We start from the raw sequence: 17141 nt of genomic DNA on the forward strand, positions 1-17141 counted from the left end.
AACAACAACAACAACAACAACAACATCAGCAACAGCAGCAGCAGCAGCGCCGTGCAGACTACTCCAAGGGGAGTGTGGGACTGTGAACACAGAAGGCGGGAGAATTCACGGAGTTTGCAGATCTAGCCCGCCAGCGTGAAGGGCAGTGCAGCTACGGCGAATTCTCTGGGACGATTGAGTAGGCGAACTTCGCTGGGGAGGGTGTTCCAGAACTGACCGGAGATGCGTGGAAAAGGATAGCTTGGAGGCAACCATAACTCCCAGGAGCTTGAGGTGTGGCTGTTGTGGGATGACCTCCCCTTCAAAGTCTATTGCGGGGACAGGCCAAGGCTGCTGTCGATGGCAGGAGATTCGTAGGAGCTGCGACTTGGATGGTTCAAACTTAACATGCCACTTTGTTCCCCATGCATGTAACGCATTGACGGAAGCTTGGAGACTGTCAGCTTGGTGTATGGCATCATCGCGTTTATTGACGCAGAAATACAGCGTGGTGTCGTCTGCAAATGTTCCCATTTCAGACCCTGGAGCCAGGCAGCTATCAGCATCATGTACATAATACTAGGAACAGGGACGGTCCAAGGATGCTGCCTTGTGGCACTCCTGCAGAGATCGGATAGCGATCGAAGCTCTTGCCGCCAATGACCACTTCCAGCGAACGACCTGTTAAGTAGTCTCTAAGCCAGTCCAGGAGGGCTCCCTTCACACTGATGTTCCGCAACTAGTGCAGTACACCTGTGTGCGAGACTTTGTCAAAAGCCCCGGCGATGTCGACAGCGAGCACCTCCACAGATCCACCAAGGCCAGATGTGACCGACCACTTGTGGTGTAGTCCCGTAAGTAGATCGGATGGACATAGGCCTCGGCGAAAGCCAAATTGTCTTGGTGATAGGAGGTTTTGTCCCCCCAGAAAGTTCATTAACTGGCGGTTGATGATGGACTCCATTACTTTGGAACATATAGCGAGCAGCGAGACTGGTCGGTAATTCTTTTCAGCGGATTTGGAGGACTTTTTGTATACTGGAACTACTCGGGCAACCTTCCATGCCTGTGGTTGGTGGCCAGTACTGAAAGACAGGGAGAAGAGGCGTGCTAGAGGCCCCGCAAGCTCAGTTGCGCATTCCTTGAGTACCCTAGCTGAGATATTGTCCGGTCCAGTGGCTTTGGAGGAGTCGAGTTTTGCCAGATGTCGTCGTACTGTGTCAGCCCGGAAATGGATCCTTGTAACTGCTGGAGTTTCACTGTCGCCAGAGGCAGCAGGCAGGCTGTCCACTGATATGTCGGAGGCAAGACTGCATTTCTTGGAAAAGAAAGAGCCAAAGCAGTTTGCCTTTGCCAGGTTGGTTGCGCATTCCTGCCCATGTGCATCAATCAGGGTTGGGATATCAGAGGAGCGCTTAACACCAGCGACTGATTTCATCACCGACCACCACTGTTTGTCACGCGGATTACCCGCACAGAGCTTAGCTTGGACACGCCGTTCCCAAGCTGGGCGGGCCCTGTCCATCACAGTTGATTGTAAAAATGTCTGCTTCAGAGGCTCAGAAGATGGAAATCTCCTCCAGCGCCGCCAGGCCTGTTCCTTGAGAACTACTGGCACTGCGTCCAGACACTCTGGGTTCCACCATGGAGGGTCAGAGGGTGTTGTAGTGTATTGCTTGCACGGGATAAATCGGTGCATCCCCACTAGAATTGTCTCTGAGATGACATCCCAGACCTTGTTGCAGTCGGTATGGGGAGCAGTGACTGGCAGCCAATCTACAGATCTGAAGTGTGCCCTCAGTCTCGACCAATCGGCTTTGTTGTAGCGCTATACTGTTCTAGTAGAGCTCTCCTCCTCTGAAGGAGAAACTGTCAAGAAGTCTGAAAAGACAAGGTCTAGAATGGCATCGCCTCTAGTGGGATCTGTGATATGCTGCGTGAGGCAATAAGCAGATGCTAGATCCTCCAGTGCGAGACCAGATAATGTTGTTTTACTACTTTTGAGCCAGGCGGAATTGTGTCCCCTGCAATGACTACATAACACATGGTCACCGAGTTGCTGTGCTGCAGGTAATGAGCTGTCTAGGTAGTTGATGACGGAGCAATCTGATGGGCTACTTGAACCGGAACGATACACAGCACAGACTACAACCTTGCCATGAGAGCATGACTCTACTAAGAGCCATACTGCCTCAAAACCTTTACAGTCAATGGTGTCAAGGTGCCGAGCATGCAGGTTGGACTTCACCCAGACAGCTACGCCCCGCCTGAAGCGGTTCGGTCTTGGCGAATAGGTGCTGCATAGCCAGGAATAGTTGACATGGCGAGTTCGAGTGGAACCTTGTCCGGCGTGAATTTTGTTATTGTGACGATCGCTATATCAGGTTTAGTTGAGCTCAGATTGTTTTGGAACTCGCCGAGTTTGGACAGCAGCCCAAAGGCGTTTGTGACTAGCAGCCGGAGACTTGCAGTAGTCATTCTGCCAAGCCGGACTGCTCCGTGTTAATTCCTGGGCTGCGAGGCACGATCAGGCTCAACTGAACGTTGCCTATTGTTGTCCCGATATTTAAGAAAGGACAACGCTCCCAAGCCGTTAATTACAGGCCCATCTCCCTCGTACCTGCTATCCCCAAGGTCTGTAAACGCATTTTCTATGAATCTCTCTACCACCATGTCACCCCTGCCCTCTCCTCTGCACAATCCGGCTTCTGTCGTGGCGACTCAACTACATTGCAATTTTAATCCAGGATATTCACGGACATCGTAACCTGAAGAAGCATGTAGGTCTCGTCTTTTTTGATCTATCAAAAGCGTTGATACAATCTGGCATTTTTTTAAACATTTTTTAATTCTTATTTTACTAGGGAATTCGGCATCGAGGCCTACTTGCTAAGCTCGAGTCTATTTTTCTAGTACGGGGTACAGCTCTGCAGTGGCTGTCGTCGTATTTGTCGTCCCATCATCAAACTGTCCGTGTCTCTGCTTGTCTGATCCCTTACCTGTAGTGGCTGGTGTTCCACAGGTGTCCATACGGCCATTACGGGGTCCACTCCTTTTTCTAACTTATGTAAACGTCACTAAACGATCTGCCCTCTCTAGTAGACGTCAGCCTTTTTTGCTGACGACACTGCACTGTTGAGTGTTGTGCTCTGACAGCCCGCCATCCAATCTCGTTACCTCCATGCAGACCGGCATTAACTCCACGATAACATGGATGGAAGCTAAGGCCTAACATCGCGAAGACCGAAGCCATGTTCATCAGCCCATCGCCGCCCAGTCAGCGTTGCACTTCCCAGGAGCCAATGCTAACGTCAATATTGTTCAGCAACACAAACACCTTGGTGTTATAATCGACAGCCATATGTCCTGGTCCCCACAGGTCCAGTCAGTATGCAAGCGAGCTAGTTCCTCCTTTGGCATGCTGCAAGTTCACTGCATACATTTAAAAAGACCATTGCCGAAAATTATTCTTTACGTCGATTCCGTCGTGACCATGGTGCGGTCTGTCTCGGGCTCTTGTTCAAACTCTGGAAATACACCAGCGTCTGCTTCTAAAATCTCAAACGTGTACTTAACTACATGTATCTCGATCACCCCCAGCTGACGTCATTGCCCCAGCTTGTTTTTCATGATCCATTGTTGTTGTTGTTGTTGTTGTTGTAGAAGTTTATTTTAACGTCGCACCACAAACAGGCGATTTCGCCTCCTTTGATACATGTGGACGACAGAAGGAATGAGAGAGAGGGGGGGGGGCAGAAGTACGGAGAGAGGAAGGGTAGAAATAAATAAGCAAATCAACCTCAGGGCTACACCAAAGCAAAAACGGAATGGGAACATACTATACAAAATAGCTTCATACATATATTGCAAAACACGTTTACTATTCTTCAGTCCGCTATACCACAGAAACACACTCGCCGAAAAGCATTTAAACGGAGCCATGATGCGCTTTTAGCAGGGCACAGAACTGAAGGTGGCTGGGCTCGGAACGGAGATCAGGCGGGAGCTGCCCCCCCCCCCCCCCCCCCATTGCTTCTTGCCTCCCCGGTAATTTCCATGTAGCTGTTTCTGGAGAATGAAGTTGTAGACACCACTGCAGCTGTACATGTACTTATGGTTGAGGTGGTGGTGGTGGTGGTGGTGAGAACGAGAGCTCTGTGCCAGAACGGTCATCGGTAACAAACTACAGGCCCATATCACTTCTCAGCGTTATCAGTAAAGTGCTGGAGAGGATCGTCCACAAGAGACTCTACAAGCACGTCACACCCTTCCTCCCAGTGGACCAATCCGGTTTTCGTGCCAATGATAGCACCGAACTCCAGCTCGCCAGACTCGTGCACGAGGTTTCCGAGAGCTGAGATAAAGGTCTTTCCGTCACAGCTTGCTTTTTTGATCTCTCGAAGGCTTTCGACAGAGTCTGGCACGCCGGTCTCCTCAAGAAACTGCAACGCCTCGGCCTGAAGGATTCAATGAGCAAAACAGCTGCCCGGAGAATATGCGCGGAAGACCGTGGTGACAGGAAGAAGCACACAGCCAGACACAGCCAGACACAGCCAGACTAGCCTCTCAACGCTGCACTGCTACTCTTGACCGAGCAAAGCAAATCCATTTCACCACTCAGCGCAACAAGCTGTCTGCGGGCAACCTACATGTATCTGACCGGGGCTGGTGGTCCACAATCAAGCAATACCGCCATCTCCACTCTTAATCTTGTCTACCAGTCTGGGCACGAGTGCATATCCAATGCTGAAAAGGCAGAGTGTTTTGGACAGATTTTTTTGGACTTTGTTCTTTGCATCCAAATGCAGCCTGGGAGGCAATGACTTTCCTGCAACACACCATTCTGCGGATTTCCCCCGTGTCAGACAACGGACAGCCCAGAGGCCCCAGACCCTGTCTTCTGTGCACTTTCGGCAAGCAACAGTACGGAGAGAGCTACGCAGACCCAATCCTGAGAAAGCCACTGGTCCGGATGCTGTCCTGGGATGGGTTTTATTATTATGTGCATATATATCCTCTGCAAACCACTGGCCAAGCTATTCTCTCTCTGCTTCCACAGCCAGGTGCAACTAGCATCATGGAAGATCTCGAGGGTAGTGCCCATCCATAGGACCATAGGAAGAAGTCCAAGAGTCTCCCCCAGAATTACCGCCCCGTGTCCTTGTTGCCCTTTATGTCTAAGGTATTGGAGGCTACTAGTATTGTCAACCAGCATATCACCAACTTCCTTGAGAAACACCACGTCCTCTCGTCCAGGCAGTTCGGGTTTCGGAAGGGTCTCGGTACTGCTGACATCCTCGCTAAGGGCGCTAAGGTCCACACCGAATGGTCGAAGACAGCCGGCCTTGGAGGAGCTGTCCGTGTACTTGCCATCGACATCGCCGGTACCTTTGACAAAGTTAGCCACCCTGGTCTGCTGCACAAGGCTTCAGTTTCTGGGCTACATGGTCACCTCGAGTACGTCGGCTGTCCAGGTACCTTCGGGACCGTCGCCTCCAGGCGGTTGTAAGTGGCCAGCAGTCTTCAGTGCAATTTGTGCAGTCTGGTGTCCCGCAGGGCAACATTCTCGGTCCCAAATTGTTTCTCCTCTACGTGAACGATTGTGAGGGCCATCTCCCTGCGGGCTCTGAACTTGCCACCTATGCGGATGATACGATCCTCTACCAGTGCCTGTCTGCCACATCCGACATCGCCGACTCCACAGTGCAGCTCCAAGCCGCCATGGACAGCGTCGCTGAGTGGGGCGCAGACTGGAGAGTGACATTTGAGCCATCCAAGTCTCATGCGATGACCATTGACCACCGTAAGACACCCCCAGCCATGCCACCAGTACTGTTTGCAGGAGCTGCCATCCCTGAGGAGCGGGAGATTAATGCTCGGTGTCACCTTTGATACCCAGCTGTCCTTCTCAACCCACCTCCACTCCATTGCAACCAAGGCTGCCAGCGGCTCCACTGCCTTGCCATGGTTGCCCCCCCCCCCCCCCCCCCCCTAGACGCCAGAGCCAGAGGTCGCACAACTGTGTACAAGGGGTCCGCCCTCTCATGGAGTACTGCTCCTTGGTGTGGATGGGCTCCAGTACCTTTTTATAGTAGTATAGTATAGTGTTTATTCATATTTCTCTAGGGCAGTCCCCACAGACCTATGGTCTCCTTACGGGGTACCCTAGCCAATCTAGGATTGCGATACGAAATTGATTTGGTGAAGCAGCAAGGCGGACCGATGCCGGAACTGAGTTCCAGCGGTCAGCGGCTAAAAAAGAAAGAGAGGAATAACCAAATCGAGAGGAGGCTCGTGGCAGTACAAGTCCAAGCGAGACTTGACCTCCCGCTTGGACACTGAAGATGCAGCACAGGGCGCTAAAATTCACGAACACGAAGCAGCCTCCGAAATGGGCTCCCCGATTGTGCCATCCCAACGTGGAACCGCCTGCCAGCCAGTACACGGGGGTCCAGTACCAGGACACATCTTGCGATCCGCACCGCACCCACGACAGCTGAAGTCCTCCAAGGAAAGATGCCATTGGTACCTGCTGCGCCTTGACTGGCAGCAGCTGACGCTCTTTGATTTTCCAGTGGATGCGTGGGCGCTAATAGTGGGCGCAGCACTTCCGTATACATGTACATGTACATGTCTTGCTCTCGTCTTGTTACATGACTGTACGATATGTATCATATCCTTCACTATTTTTCTTGGCGCGCTTTGTCTGTGCAGACCGCGGCCGAGACCACCAAGCTCTGCAAGCTTTGCAAGGTCGGCTGAGCAGCAGGGCCCCGCCACCACTTTCCGCATTCATTCGGGAGCATATTAGAGAGGTTTTGCATTCCGAATTTCGGAATTATTTTCGGAATGTGGCGGCAGGAGTCGAAAAAGTAGTCGAACTTTCGGAAGTGTGGTGGCGAAAGTGCATGGTTTTCCGAAAATAGATTTTCGGCTCTTTCATGTTTGGGAGTGCATATTTGAATACAAAAAAGTGTATTTTTCATGTTTGTATTTTTGCTTTCTGCTGCTCTCGATTATTTGAAAATTTCCACGTATGTAGTTTTGATTTTTGCTGGTTTTGCTGCTCTCGCTGATCTCGCCATGTTGACTAATCTTCTCACACTTCATCACACTCTATCTTCCTTTGCCCTGGAGCCTACGAACAGTACAAGACAGTAGTTCGCCAACCTGTTGTTGTTGTTGTTGTGTTTATTTTAATTCGCAAACCAAACGGGCAGATCTGTCCAATGAAAAGGTGGCGAATGCAGATAGAAAGCAGTAATAAATGAAATTGGGGACTGATGTAATTAGGATAGAGGTGGAGAAAAACTAAGCCAGCTGATCATCAAACAGGACGTCTGGTACTCTAGGTACTAAGGCCAGTAAGTGTGTGCGGGATCATGCTAGCGCGGAACTGGCGGAGCGTGGAGATGGCACGTATATCGCTGGGTAATGTGTTCCACAGCTGGGCGCCCCGGAACGCGAGGCAACCCTTGCCGAACCTGGTGGAAACTGGCGGTTGGCGCAGACCCATGGTGGAGTGCAACCTAGTTGGGCCAGCTGCCGGCGACCTCGTCTTCAGCTGTTGGATCACTTGGTCCACCATCAGTCCGTCCTCGTCTTCGAACCGCACCCAAATTCAGTTTGACCTGCGCACATGGATTTGATCCTGCTCAACCCCTTCGACGCTCTCCATTTTGTTTTGCATGGCAACCCTTGGAAACGAAGTCGAATCAGATTTTCGGAATGCAAAACACTGAAAATACCGTTTTTCGGAACGCTCTTTTTTCGGAAAAGCACAGTCGAAAATCATTCCGAAATTCGGAATGCAAAACCTCTCTATTATTAGTGTAGTGGACTTCGTAAAAAAATTTAGTCAAGTGCAGCGTGTAAGTGTAAAATCTCCCAATTTCCTGCGAACACACCGATATTTTGCTCCATTTTTGTCAGCAAATTCCCTTTCAAAATTCTTCGATATTTTGCCATACTAGACTATAGCCTTATAGGCTAGCAGTGTAAGTCTGTAGACTGGTATACAGAAGACTGTAGTCTGTACTAGCAAAATCGGGCTATGCATAATGTACAAGAGTTCATAACCCCCAGGGGGTTATGAACTCTTGCTATGTAGACTCTACCATGATGTACACGTAGTAGCAAGGGGGGGGATATGTACTCTTGGTAGTAGTAATAAAGCAAGAGTACATAACCCCATAATATGATTGTACTCTTGGTCACAAATAGTTGTAGTCTAGAGAATCCAGTACTCCCAGGGCAACCCCCAGCACAGCCCCACCCAGTGCTCTTCACCAAGCTGGACAGGACCGCTGTGCGCCAAGCTGCACTGCATACCACCGGTTCTGCAGGGCCGTCTGGGATGGACGCAGATGGCTGGAGGCGTATGTGCACAGCGTTTGGGGACATTTCAGACGACCTATGTGATGCTCTCGCCAGCTGTGCCCGGCGAATCGCCACTCAGTACGTCAACCCAGCATCGATGGAAGCCTACACGGCATGCCGGCTTATCCCTCTAGATAAGAAACCGGGTGTGCGCCCAATAGGCATCGGCGAAACCGTCCGTCGTATCATCGGCAAGGCTATTCTGAGCGTGGCGGGGGACTCTGTTCGTGAGGCGACAGGGTCACTGCAGATGTGCGGAGGCCAGGAATGTGGCATTGAGGCGGCCATTCACGCCATGTACGACACGTTCCATGAAGAAGACGTTGACGCTGTGCTTATGGCGGATGCATCCAATGCGTTCAATCGCCTTAACAGAGAAGCATGTATGCGCAACGTAGCGCACCTCTGTCCAGCCATCACACCCGCTATCGTAAACTGCTACCGTCAGCCGGCCCGCCTATTCGTGGACGGGGAGTGCCTCCTATCGCGAGAAGGCACAACGCAGGGAGATCCTCTTGCTATGCCGATGTACGCTTTGGGGGTACTCCCCCTGGTGCGCAGAGTGGCAACCCCAGGAACACGCCAGAGCTGGTATGCGGATGACTCGTCCGCGGGTGGCGGGCTCAACCCTCTCCGCCAGTGGTGGGACCGACTCGTCGGGGATGGGCCGGCGTTCGGGTATTTCATTAACCCCAGCAAGTCCGTCCTCGTCGTCAAGCGGGACAAGCTAGAGGCAGCCGAGACCATCTTCGCCGGCACGGGTGTGTCTATCACCACTGACGGGTGCCGTCACCTTGGATCAGCCATCGGAACTGATCAGTTTGTGCAGGAGTTTGTGGCTTCCAAGGTGGCCACCTGGTCGCAGGAGCTGTGCAAGCTGACAGATTTCGCCCGGTCACAGCCTCAAGCAGCTTACTCTGCACTGGTGAACAGCCTCCAACACCGGTGGTCCTTCCTGTGTCGGGTTCTCGATGGTGCTGCAGAACAGATGGTACCCCTGGAGGACATCATCCACCGCTGCCTAATCCCTGCCATTAGTGGACGGACGGCGCCCAGTGAAGCTGAACGCATTTTGCTCACTTTCCCCTGCCGGCATGGAGGCCTCGGCGTGGCCAACCCTGCCACTTTTGGCTCACAGTACGGCACCTCCAGGCTAATCACCACTGCGCTGTACGACAAGATCATGGCGCAAGAAGAGCACCTCGATGATGCTCTTGCCTGTGTCCGCAGGGCCAAGAGTCAGGCTCGCTCTGAGGCCAGAAAGGCAATGAAGATAGCTGCCGATACGTTCCGCACCGAACACAGCGAACTCGATCTCGCTATCAGTCTGGCAGAGGAGAAGGGAGCATCAAGCTGGCTTACCTGCCGACCCATCGCTCGCCATGGCTTCGCTTTGTCGAAGGGGGAATTCCGGGATGGCCTCTGCCTCCGTTACGGTTGGACGCCTTCTCGCCTGCCCACCACCTGTGTTTGCGAGAAGGCATTCACCACTGCTCACGCCTTGTCCTGTCCTTTCGGTGGGTTCCCCTCGATCCGCCACAACGAGGTGCGCGACATACTGGCAAGCTCATTGAAGGGTGTCGCCCACAACGTCGCAGTGGAGCCACATCTCCAACCCCTGACTGGGGAGCAGTTTCAGCTCCGGTCAGCATCAACCGAGGATCAAGCTCGTTTGGATGTGGTGGCCAGTGGAGTTTGGGGGGGGGGGGGGGTCGGTTCGAACGCACTTTTATTGATGTACGGGTGTTCAACCCTTATGCGTCTTCGAACCGCACCTCCTCTCTCTCTGGCTGCTACCGGCACCATGAGCAAGAGAAACGGCGTCGATATGATCGGAGAGTCCGAGAAGTGGAGCGATCCACTTTTCTCCCCTTTGTGCTCTCTTCCACCGGAGGATGCGGCAAGGGTGCCGCTGCACTGGTGAGCCGGATTGCACATCTCCAGTCGCTACGTGGGAGGGAGGCGTATTCTGTGCTAATTGCCCACCTCCGCTGCAGGCTGTCTTTCGCCCTGCTGCGTTCGAGTGTCATGTGTCTGCGTGGGGCTCGCCGAGTTTGGCAGCCTCCAATGGATGGCTGTGCCTCCCTGGCTGTCGTGGAGGCTAGGGTGTCCCGTTGAGCCTTGCCCCGTGATTGTGCGGACTATGCTATGCTTCTCTTGCTGTCTGATCACATGCGACGTCATCATTATGTGATTTGTTTTCAATCCTCCGCCGCGCCATGCATGGCATTGTTTTGTTCGCCCGTAAAAGAGGCTTTTACTACGGGTAAAAAAATAAGAGAATCCAGTACAGTACAGTGTTTCACATTTTTACTACTCGACCGTCAAAATCAAGACTCATGACGCAATTTCTATCCTAGCATTTCACATCATTTTCCGGAGTTTTCTGCATAATTATGTGGTTTGGTTTTGAAATCATAATAATGTAATCAGGTTCTTTTGCATTGTTGCATGGATGCATGGTGCAATTTTTTTGTGGCAGGTATTTGGTGCTTCTTTGAGCCAAGCGTAGACTAGTTGAGGTAGAAGTAGACGTAGCGGGAGCTCTGCAGGTAATAGGCGACTTTCTGTCTCATAGTTGACTACACGAGCTGGCTGCTGCTTTGTTTCGTTCGTGCAGAACTGCTCTCACGACATCAGCCAAGCAAAAGGTTACATCTAGGAACTCCTTGCAGTTTTCACCATTTAGAATGAGCAGTCAGTTTGAGAAGGTGAACTCGACGGACTTAGACCCCGGAGTTCGGGTGAGTAAATATCGATCACCACGCACTGGCTTGACAGTATGCGTTGCTGATGTTCCTGGCCCAGTTGTCAATGGATTCTTTTGTTTGGCCACTGAAGCTCATGATGATGATGGCTTGCCGCATACATTAGAACACTTAGTGTTCCTGGGCAGTGAGAAGTACCCGTACAAAGGTGTGTTGGACTTGCTGGCTAACCGGTGCTTTGCCCGTGGCACAAATGCGTGGACTGATGTGGATTATACATGTTACACGTTGACGACAGCTGGCAGTGAAGGGTTCCTTCAGATCCTTCCTGCGTACCTGGACCACATTCTCTACCCGACACTAACGGATGAAGGCTACGTCACCGAAGTGCACCACATCACTGGCAGCGCTGAAGATGCAGGTGTGGTGTACTGTGAAATGCAGGCACGTGAGAACACAATGAACGATCTGACTGCACGGGCTATGCTGCGTGCCATGTACCCAGGTCACTGCGGTTACAAGTCAGAGACGGGTGGCATCCTAGAGAACTTACGTGTCAGCACATCAAACAAGAAAGTACGTGACTACCACCACGAATTCTATCGTCCAGAGAACCTGTGCATCATTGTGACTGGGCATGTGGAGGTGGAGGCGCTCTTTGCTGCCATTCAACCATTTGAGGATAGGATCTTGTCGAAGGGAGAGCGTGGTTCGTTCCAGCGTCCCTGGCAGACACCGGTACCTGCACTTGAAAAGAGTGTGACACGGAAAGTTCCCTTTCCATCCGATGATGTGTCCTCCGGTACGGTGACAGTGTCGTGGAGGGGGCCCAGCGCCTCCGATCAACGCACTCTAGTGGCATTGCAAACCCTGTGGGAGTACTTGACCGACTCTCCTGTTGCACCGCTCCAGCGTGACCTGGTGGAGATTGATGAGCCGTTTGCATCTTCGCTGGATTTCAGCCTGACTGAGAATGCGGAAACCTGTATGACCGTGTCCGCGGAGAATGTACCAACGGAGCAGTTAGGTGAAGTCTATGATCTGATCATGAAAGTCCTGGATGGGATTTCATGTGGCCGTGAGGAAATGGATATGTCACGTATCGGCTCGCTAATCAACCGCAGTTGTCTTGACATGCTCGACAAGCTGGAGGACAGTCCACACAACACTCTCGCAGACAACTTCATTGGCGACTTTCTCTATGGCCAAGCAGCCGGGGACTTCACCCAGCGAATGGAGCTTGTTGCCACCTTGAAGTCTCTTCAGGGTGAAACCTGTCAGTTCTGGCAGGCTTTGCTGAAGAAGTTCGTCATTGGCACTCCGTATGTGTTGGTGATCGGTGAACCTAGTGCACAGCTGGCTGCTCAGTTAGCAGAAGAAGAAGAAACTCGAGTAGCTGCACAGCATACCACTATTGGTGAGGATGGCCTGGGTGCATTGCAATCTGCACTCGATGCTGCAAAGGCCAAGAATGATGTAGAAGCACCGCAGAGCATGCTTTCATCGCTGTCAATCCCATCAATCAACTCCATCTCCTTCCACAGTGTATCCATCAGCACTAATAATCCACGTCGTCAACTCGCCACCTCACCTGCCTGGGACCTGGCATCCCTTCCACTGGTCATGGAGGTTGATAACATCAGGACATCGTTTGTTGAAGTCGTTGCCGTGCTGGATACAGCGTGTCTCTCTGATGAGCAGCGTCTGTATCTACCGCTCTACCTGGAGGTCCTATTTGAGTCGCCCGTGGTACGCAATGGAAAGGTCATTGATTACGAGCAGGTGATCACTGAGTTGGAACGGGATCTGCTCAACCAAGGTGCTGCTCTTGGTTTCTACTGTGGCTCGGCGTTCCGCTGTGGCTCGTTTGGTGAGCTTGCTGTTGTCTCAGTCAAGACAGAGATGAGCAAGTATGCGATTGCTGTACGCTGGCTTGAAGAGCTGCTTTATGCTGTCAAGTTCACCAAGTCGCGAGTGCGCTCAGTGGCCAAGAAGATGAAGAAGGAGATTACGGAGCAGTTACGAAGTGGTGGCAGGGTTGCTAAAGTCTTAGCCCGTCATATCAACTTCCAGTCTCGCAGCAATCACATCAATTCCAGCATGCTTAGCCAGCGTGCCTTCCTCATCTCTCTGCTTCGCCGACTGGACAGTGAAGCTGTAGTGGTCTGTTCAGAGCTGGACCAGCTTCGCTGCTTACTGGCTCGTCCAAGTAACACCGTTGTCCGGGTTGTCACCAATGTGCAAAAACTGCAAGAAGTCTGTCCTGATCCGCTCGAGCCATGGCGCAGTTTCATCGCCAGTTCCAGTTCTTCCAGCAGCCCAGCGCCGACTGCACCTCCATCGCCACCACCAGTCGTTATGCAGTCGGCCGCGTTCGTTCAGCCGTATGGCACACCTGTATCTGCTAGCCAAGTCTTCAGCAACCCTAATGTTATCTTAGGACTCAAGTCGGAGGAGTCATCGTATCTTGTGCAGACCTGCCCTGGCATCACTGGATTTGACAACGCGGATACCATGGCTCTGCAGGTGTTTGTTGAGTACCTTATTGCCATGGAGGGTCCTATGTGGCGCTTGCTACGCGGTGCTGGCCTCAGCTACGACTACAATGTCACAAACGCCTCCGAGTCAGGCTTGCTGTACTTCAGCCTGAGCAAGTGCACTAACCTGCTTGCTGCATATAAAGAGGGCAGACGCCTTCTACTGTCCTACGCCGATGGTGAGGCTGAGTTTGAGAGTGTGAAGGTCGAGGCGGCCATTAGCAGTGTGGTCTTTTCCTTGATTCAAGATGAAGAAGGCGTGTTTGACGCTGCTGAGCAAGCCTTCATCAACTACTACCGCCAGGTACCTGTTGACTTCCAGCGTCGCCAGTTGCAACAGGTCGTCCAAGTCACCCAGGCTGACATGAGACGAGTTGCTGCCAAGTACTTCAAGCCTCTCTTTGAGCCGGCTACGTCTCGCTGTGTTATTTGCTGCAATTCGAGCAAAGTGGAGGAGATCACGACCGGTCTCTCTGAGTAAGTGTGTGTGTGTGTGTGCGGGGGGGGGGGGGGGGGGGGGGGGGGCACCTGTCAACAGCCGTGCTGAATGAAATCCAGCCGCCACTGGGTTTTCTCGGTTTGAGAGCACTCTCCACCATTGGCTTACATGGATACGAATTCTATCTCAAGTTTCTGAGTAATCAATCCTGACGATGGCCCGAGTCCGAAATATTGATTGATAATTTGTTATTCATTAGTTGCGGAGATGGAAAAGGGAGAAAGTCTGAAGAAAAATTGACTGTCACCACCAGGACTCGAACAAGGAGGGACCTTCGCTTGAGGCCAGCGACGCCTCTAACTACTGGGCTATGGTGTACATGTAGCTGTCATCTTAACAAAGTCCGTTCTACACCCCCTATTCGTTTTATTTGATGTATCCGGGACATGTATTGCACCTGTAGACCATTTCCCACTTGTTTTGGACGCAAGTAGTTTACTGTGTGTTAGTTTCTACTTCTAGTACCGTCAAATCCCGCCAGAGCGCCCCTACTTCCGCCACCCTTCGAGTAGGTCCAGGTGGGGAGGGGTGAGTCCTACTTGCCATATTAGGTACTACATGAAAAAGTACTCACCGTGTGTGTGTGTGTGTCTAGTACACCGACCAAAGATCAAGAGCAGAAAGTCGTACAGACCCATCAAAACCCAGGGTTTGTGCGAATACTGCGATCCCTGGTCAAGTGGGTGTGCTCGACCCGGTTGGAAATGTCCAACCGGGTCGAGCACGCGTCTGCAGTGCGGTACGGCATCACACTTCACAGAGTCATACGAGGATTCTTACTTCCTCGACAAGAAGTCGGGGAGGGGCGCGTGGGAGAGACAGGGCGCTCTGGCGGAATGTTATGGTAAGGGGAAAAAACGTTTGCGCTGTATTCATTGCATTGTTTGTACTGTACTCATGGCATTGTTTTGTCTTTGTGCCTGTGTTGGTATTGTGCTTTCTAGGTTCGGAGTCAATCTGGTGAGCCTGCCTGGTACTGACAAACTGGTATAGAGAGAGAGAGAGAGAGATGTCTCGTGACGTAGTACTAGCAGAGCGCCATGCTGCGTTTGTTATGTATAATATTGGTCCCCTTCACGTTGCCTTTGCCTTTATGTATTTTCTGGTTCAAAGTATGCCTTTTGTTTGCATCCTTTGGTTAGTGCAACTTACCTGTATTGTACATGTAAGTGTGGTATTATGCAAGCCTTCAAACCTTTACAAGTATGCAGTGTGTGTGTGTGTGTGTGTGTGTGTGTGTGTGTGTGTGTGTGTGTGTGTGTGTGTGTGTGTGTGTGTGTGTGTGTGTGTGTGTGTGTGTGTTGTGTGTGTGTATAGTGTGTGTATAGTGTGTGTATAGTGTGTGTATAGTGTGTGTATAGTGCTGGTCATGGTGATACCTTCAATAATGTTCTACTCAGAGAGAATTTCATTCTATATTGGGTTAAAACTCTTTCTTTGTTGGGTTTTTTTATAATCTTAGTATACTTAACAAAGTATGGTGCCTAACAGCCCTCATGTGTTTCAACTTTGGTTTAGTCAGGCATTTTGTTAGTAGATTGTAGAGAAAACCTTCTTGGCAAAACTTCCCTTGTGTTCAGCCTACTTTCTACGTTTTGGCGGCTGTGCGCTTTCCCTATCATGTTGCCTTTGCAATGATCCATTCCTATTTTGCAAAGTTACGGAATGATATTTGCCCAAGATTTTCATTGTGTGCCTTTGTGTATTTTCCAAAGTTAGTAATGTAACATTGTGTTGCTGTTGATCATTGATACCGCAGTGTCACCTTTACTGGTTTTCCTGTGCTGTTTTTGTGCACATTCTACTCTAGCCGGATACAGCTGTACTGTACATAGAGCGGAGCCTCCAGCATGTACTTGCATCGCTGGTCTGGGCCTGTTGAGCAGCGCATGAGATTGCGAGTTCGATTCTCATTGTGTGTGTGCACAGATTACTACCATGAGTTCATAGCCCCCTGTCGCGATCTATCTGGGGTTGGGTACCCGACTTCGGTTGGGGAGGCAAAGGCAATGAGGGAGAGAAGATGAGTGCCGCCCTAACGTGTCGAGCAGGGATCCCTACACATACCATACTGGTACATGTATATGTAGGGATCCCTGAGTCCCTGGTGTCGAGTTCATTGAAACAGGAGTCCAGAGTACTGTAACATTTCCGCCCCTACAGTGTACCGCCATGTACCTTGACCGTTTTCATTGCTATCAGGTTCGGCCGCATTTTCTCTGTGCTGCGCTGATGAGTCCACACGATATAGGACGGACCAGTTCTGTCCGCATATTGGCTGTACTGTGACCATGGCAACGGGCAGAAGGGCTGCCTTATTTAGCCAAGAGTCATTACCCCCCCCCCCCCCCACTGGGGGTTATGGACTCTTGGCTTTAGTAGCCTTTACTTTTACTCTCTAATCATCGGCACGCATCGTGGTATCACCGTAAATCCCTACACCGTGCATGCCATCGCAGCCATGGCATGTGTACTGCTGCCAGTGGCGGGCCAGTGTTGCTGGCCCCGGCTTTGCAAAGAGCATGAAGACTGTCAAGGCTTGTGAAGCAACAAGGAATTTAGTATTCATAACTGTCTGCTGTTTAACAGGTGTGTGGTTCAAGGCCCTCCTCAGCCTAGAAAAGACCATACAAACCTTGTGGCAGCCCCCCCCCCCCCCATCTCCCGATAATTATTAGCCCCCCCCCCCCCCCCCCGTTTTCTTTCGACGCATTTGCTGTGCAGTGAAGCCGAGACCCTAGGTCGGTGGAGCACATCAGACCCCGTCACCACGTCCACGATTCATGCCTGCGATGCTGCACCGCTGCTTTGCATGTCATGATTGGAAGCTGTGGCCTTAGTAGAAAAAAAACAAAACAAAAAACAAACACATGCATGAACGTTGAAACATACCAGCAAAAGTACTAAGTAAGTTCTGCCATTCTTTCTGCCGGCGCCATCGCCATTATCCGCCAAGAGCTAGCTCTACTAAGCACTATGTAGTATGTACATAAGTCATTGTTGTTATGTTATTTCCAAGACTAAAGTGCATGACCATGA

At 51.3% G+C, this 17141-nt stretch overlaps 1 protein-coding gene and 1 pseudogene across 1 annotated transcript; both read left to right on the forward strand.

Moving 5' to 3' along the window:
• The window catches only part of LOC135808636 (ataxin-8-like), a 399-nt pseudogene extending 313 nt beyond the window's left edge, over positions 1 to 86 (forward strand).
• Positions 87 to 10808: 10722 nt separating this feature from the next.
• On the forward strand, positions 10809 to 15957 carry LOC135806361 (uncharacterized protein C05D11.1-like). Its single transcript, XM_065320536.1, has 2 exons — positions 10809 to 14080; positions 15047 to 15957. Exons 1-2 carry the CDS (start codon positions 11049 to 11051, stop codon positions 15093 to 15095), a joined length of 3081 nt encoding a protein of 1026 aa, XP_065176608.1. The 5' UTR covers positions 10809 to 11048; the 3' UTR covers positions 15096 to 15957.
• Positions 15958 to 17141: the final 1184 nt, after the last annotated feature.

The sequence above is a fragment of the Sycon ciliatum genome, chromosome 1 (assembly GCF_964019385.1).
Source record: "Sycon ciliatum chromosome 1, ocSycCili1.1, whole genome shotgun sequence".
NCBI classification, from domain to species: Eukaryota; Metazoa; Porifera; class Calcarea; order Leucosolenida; family Sycettidae; genus Sycon; species Sycon ciliatum.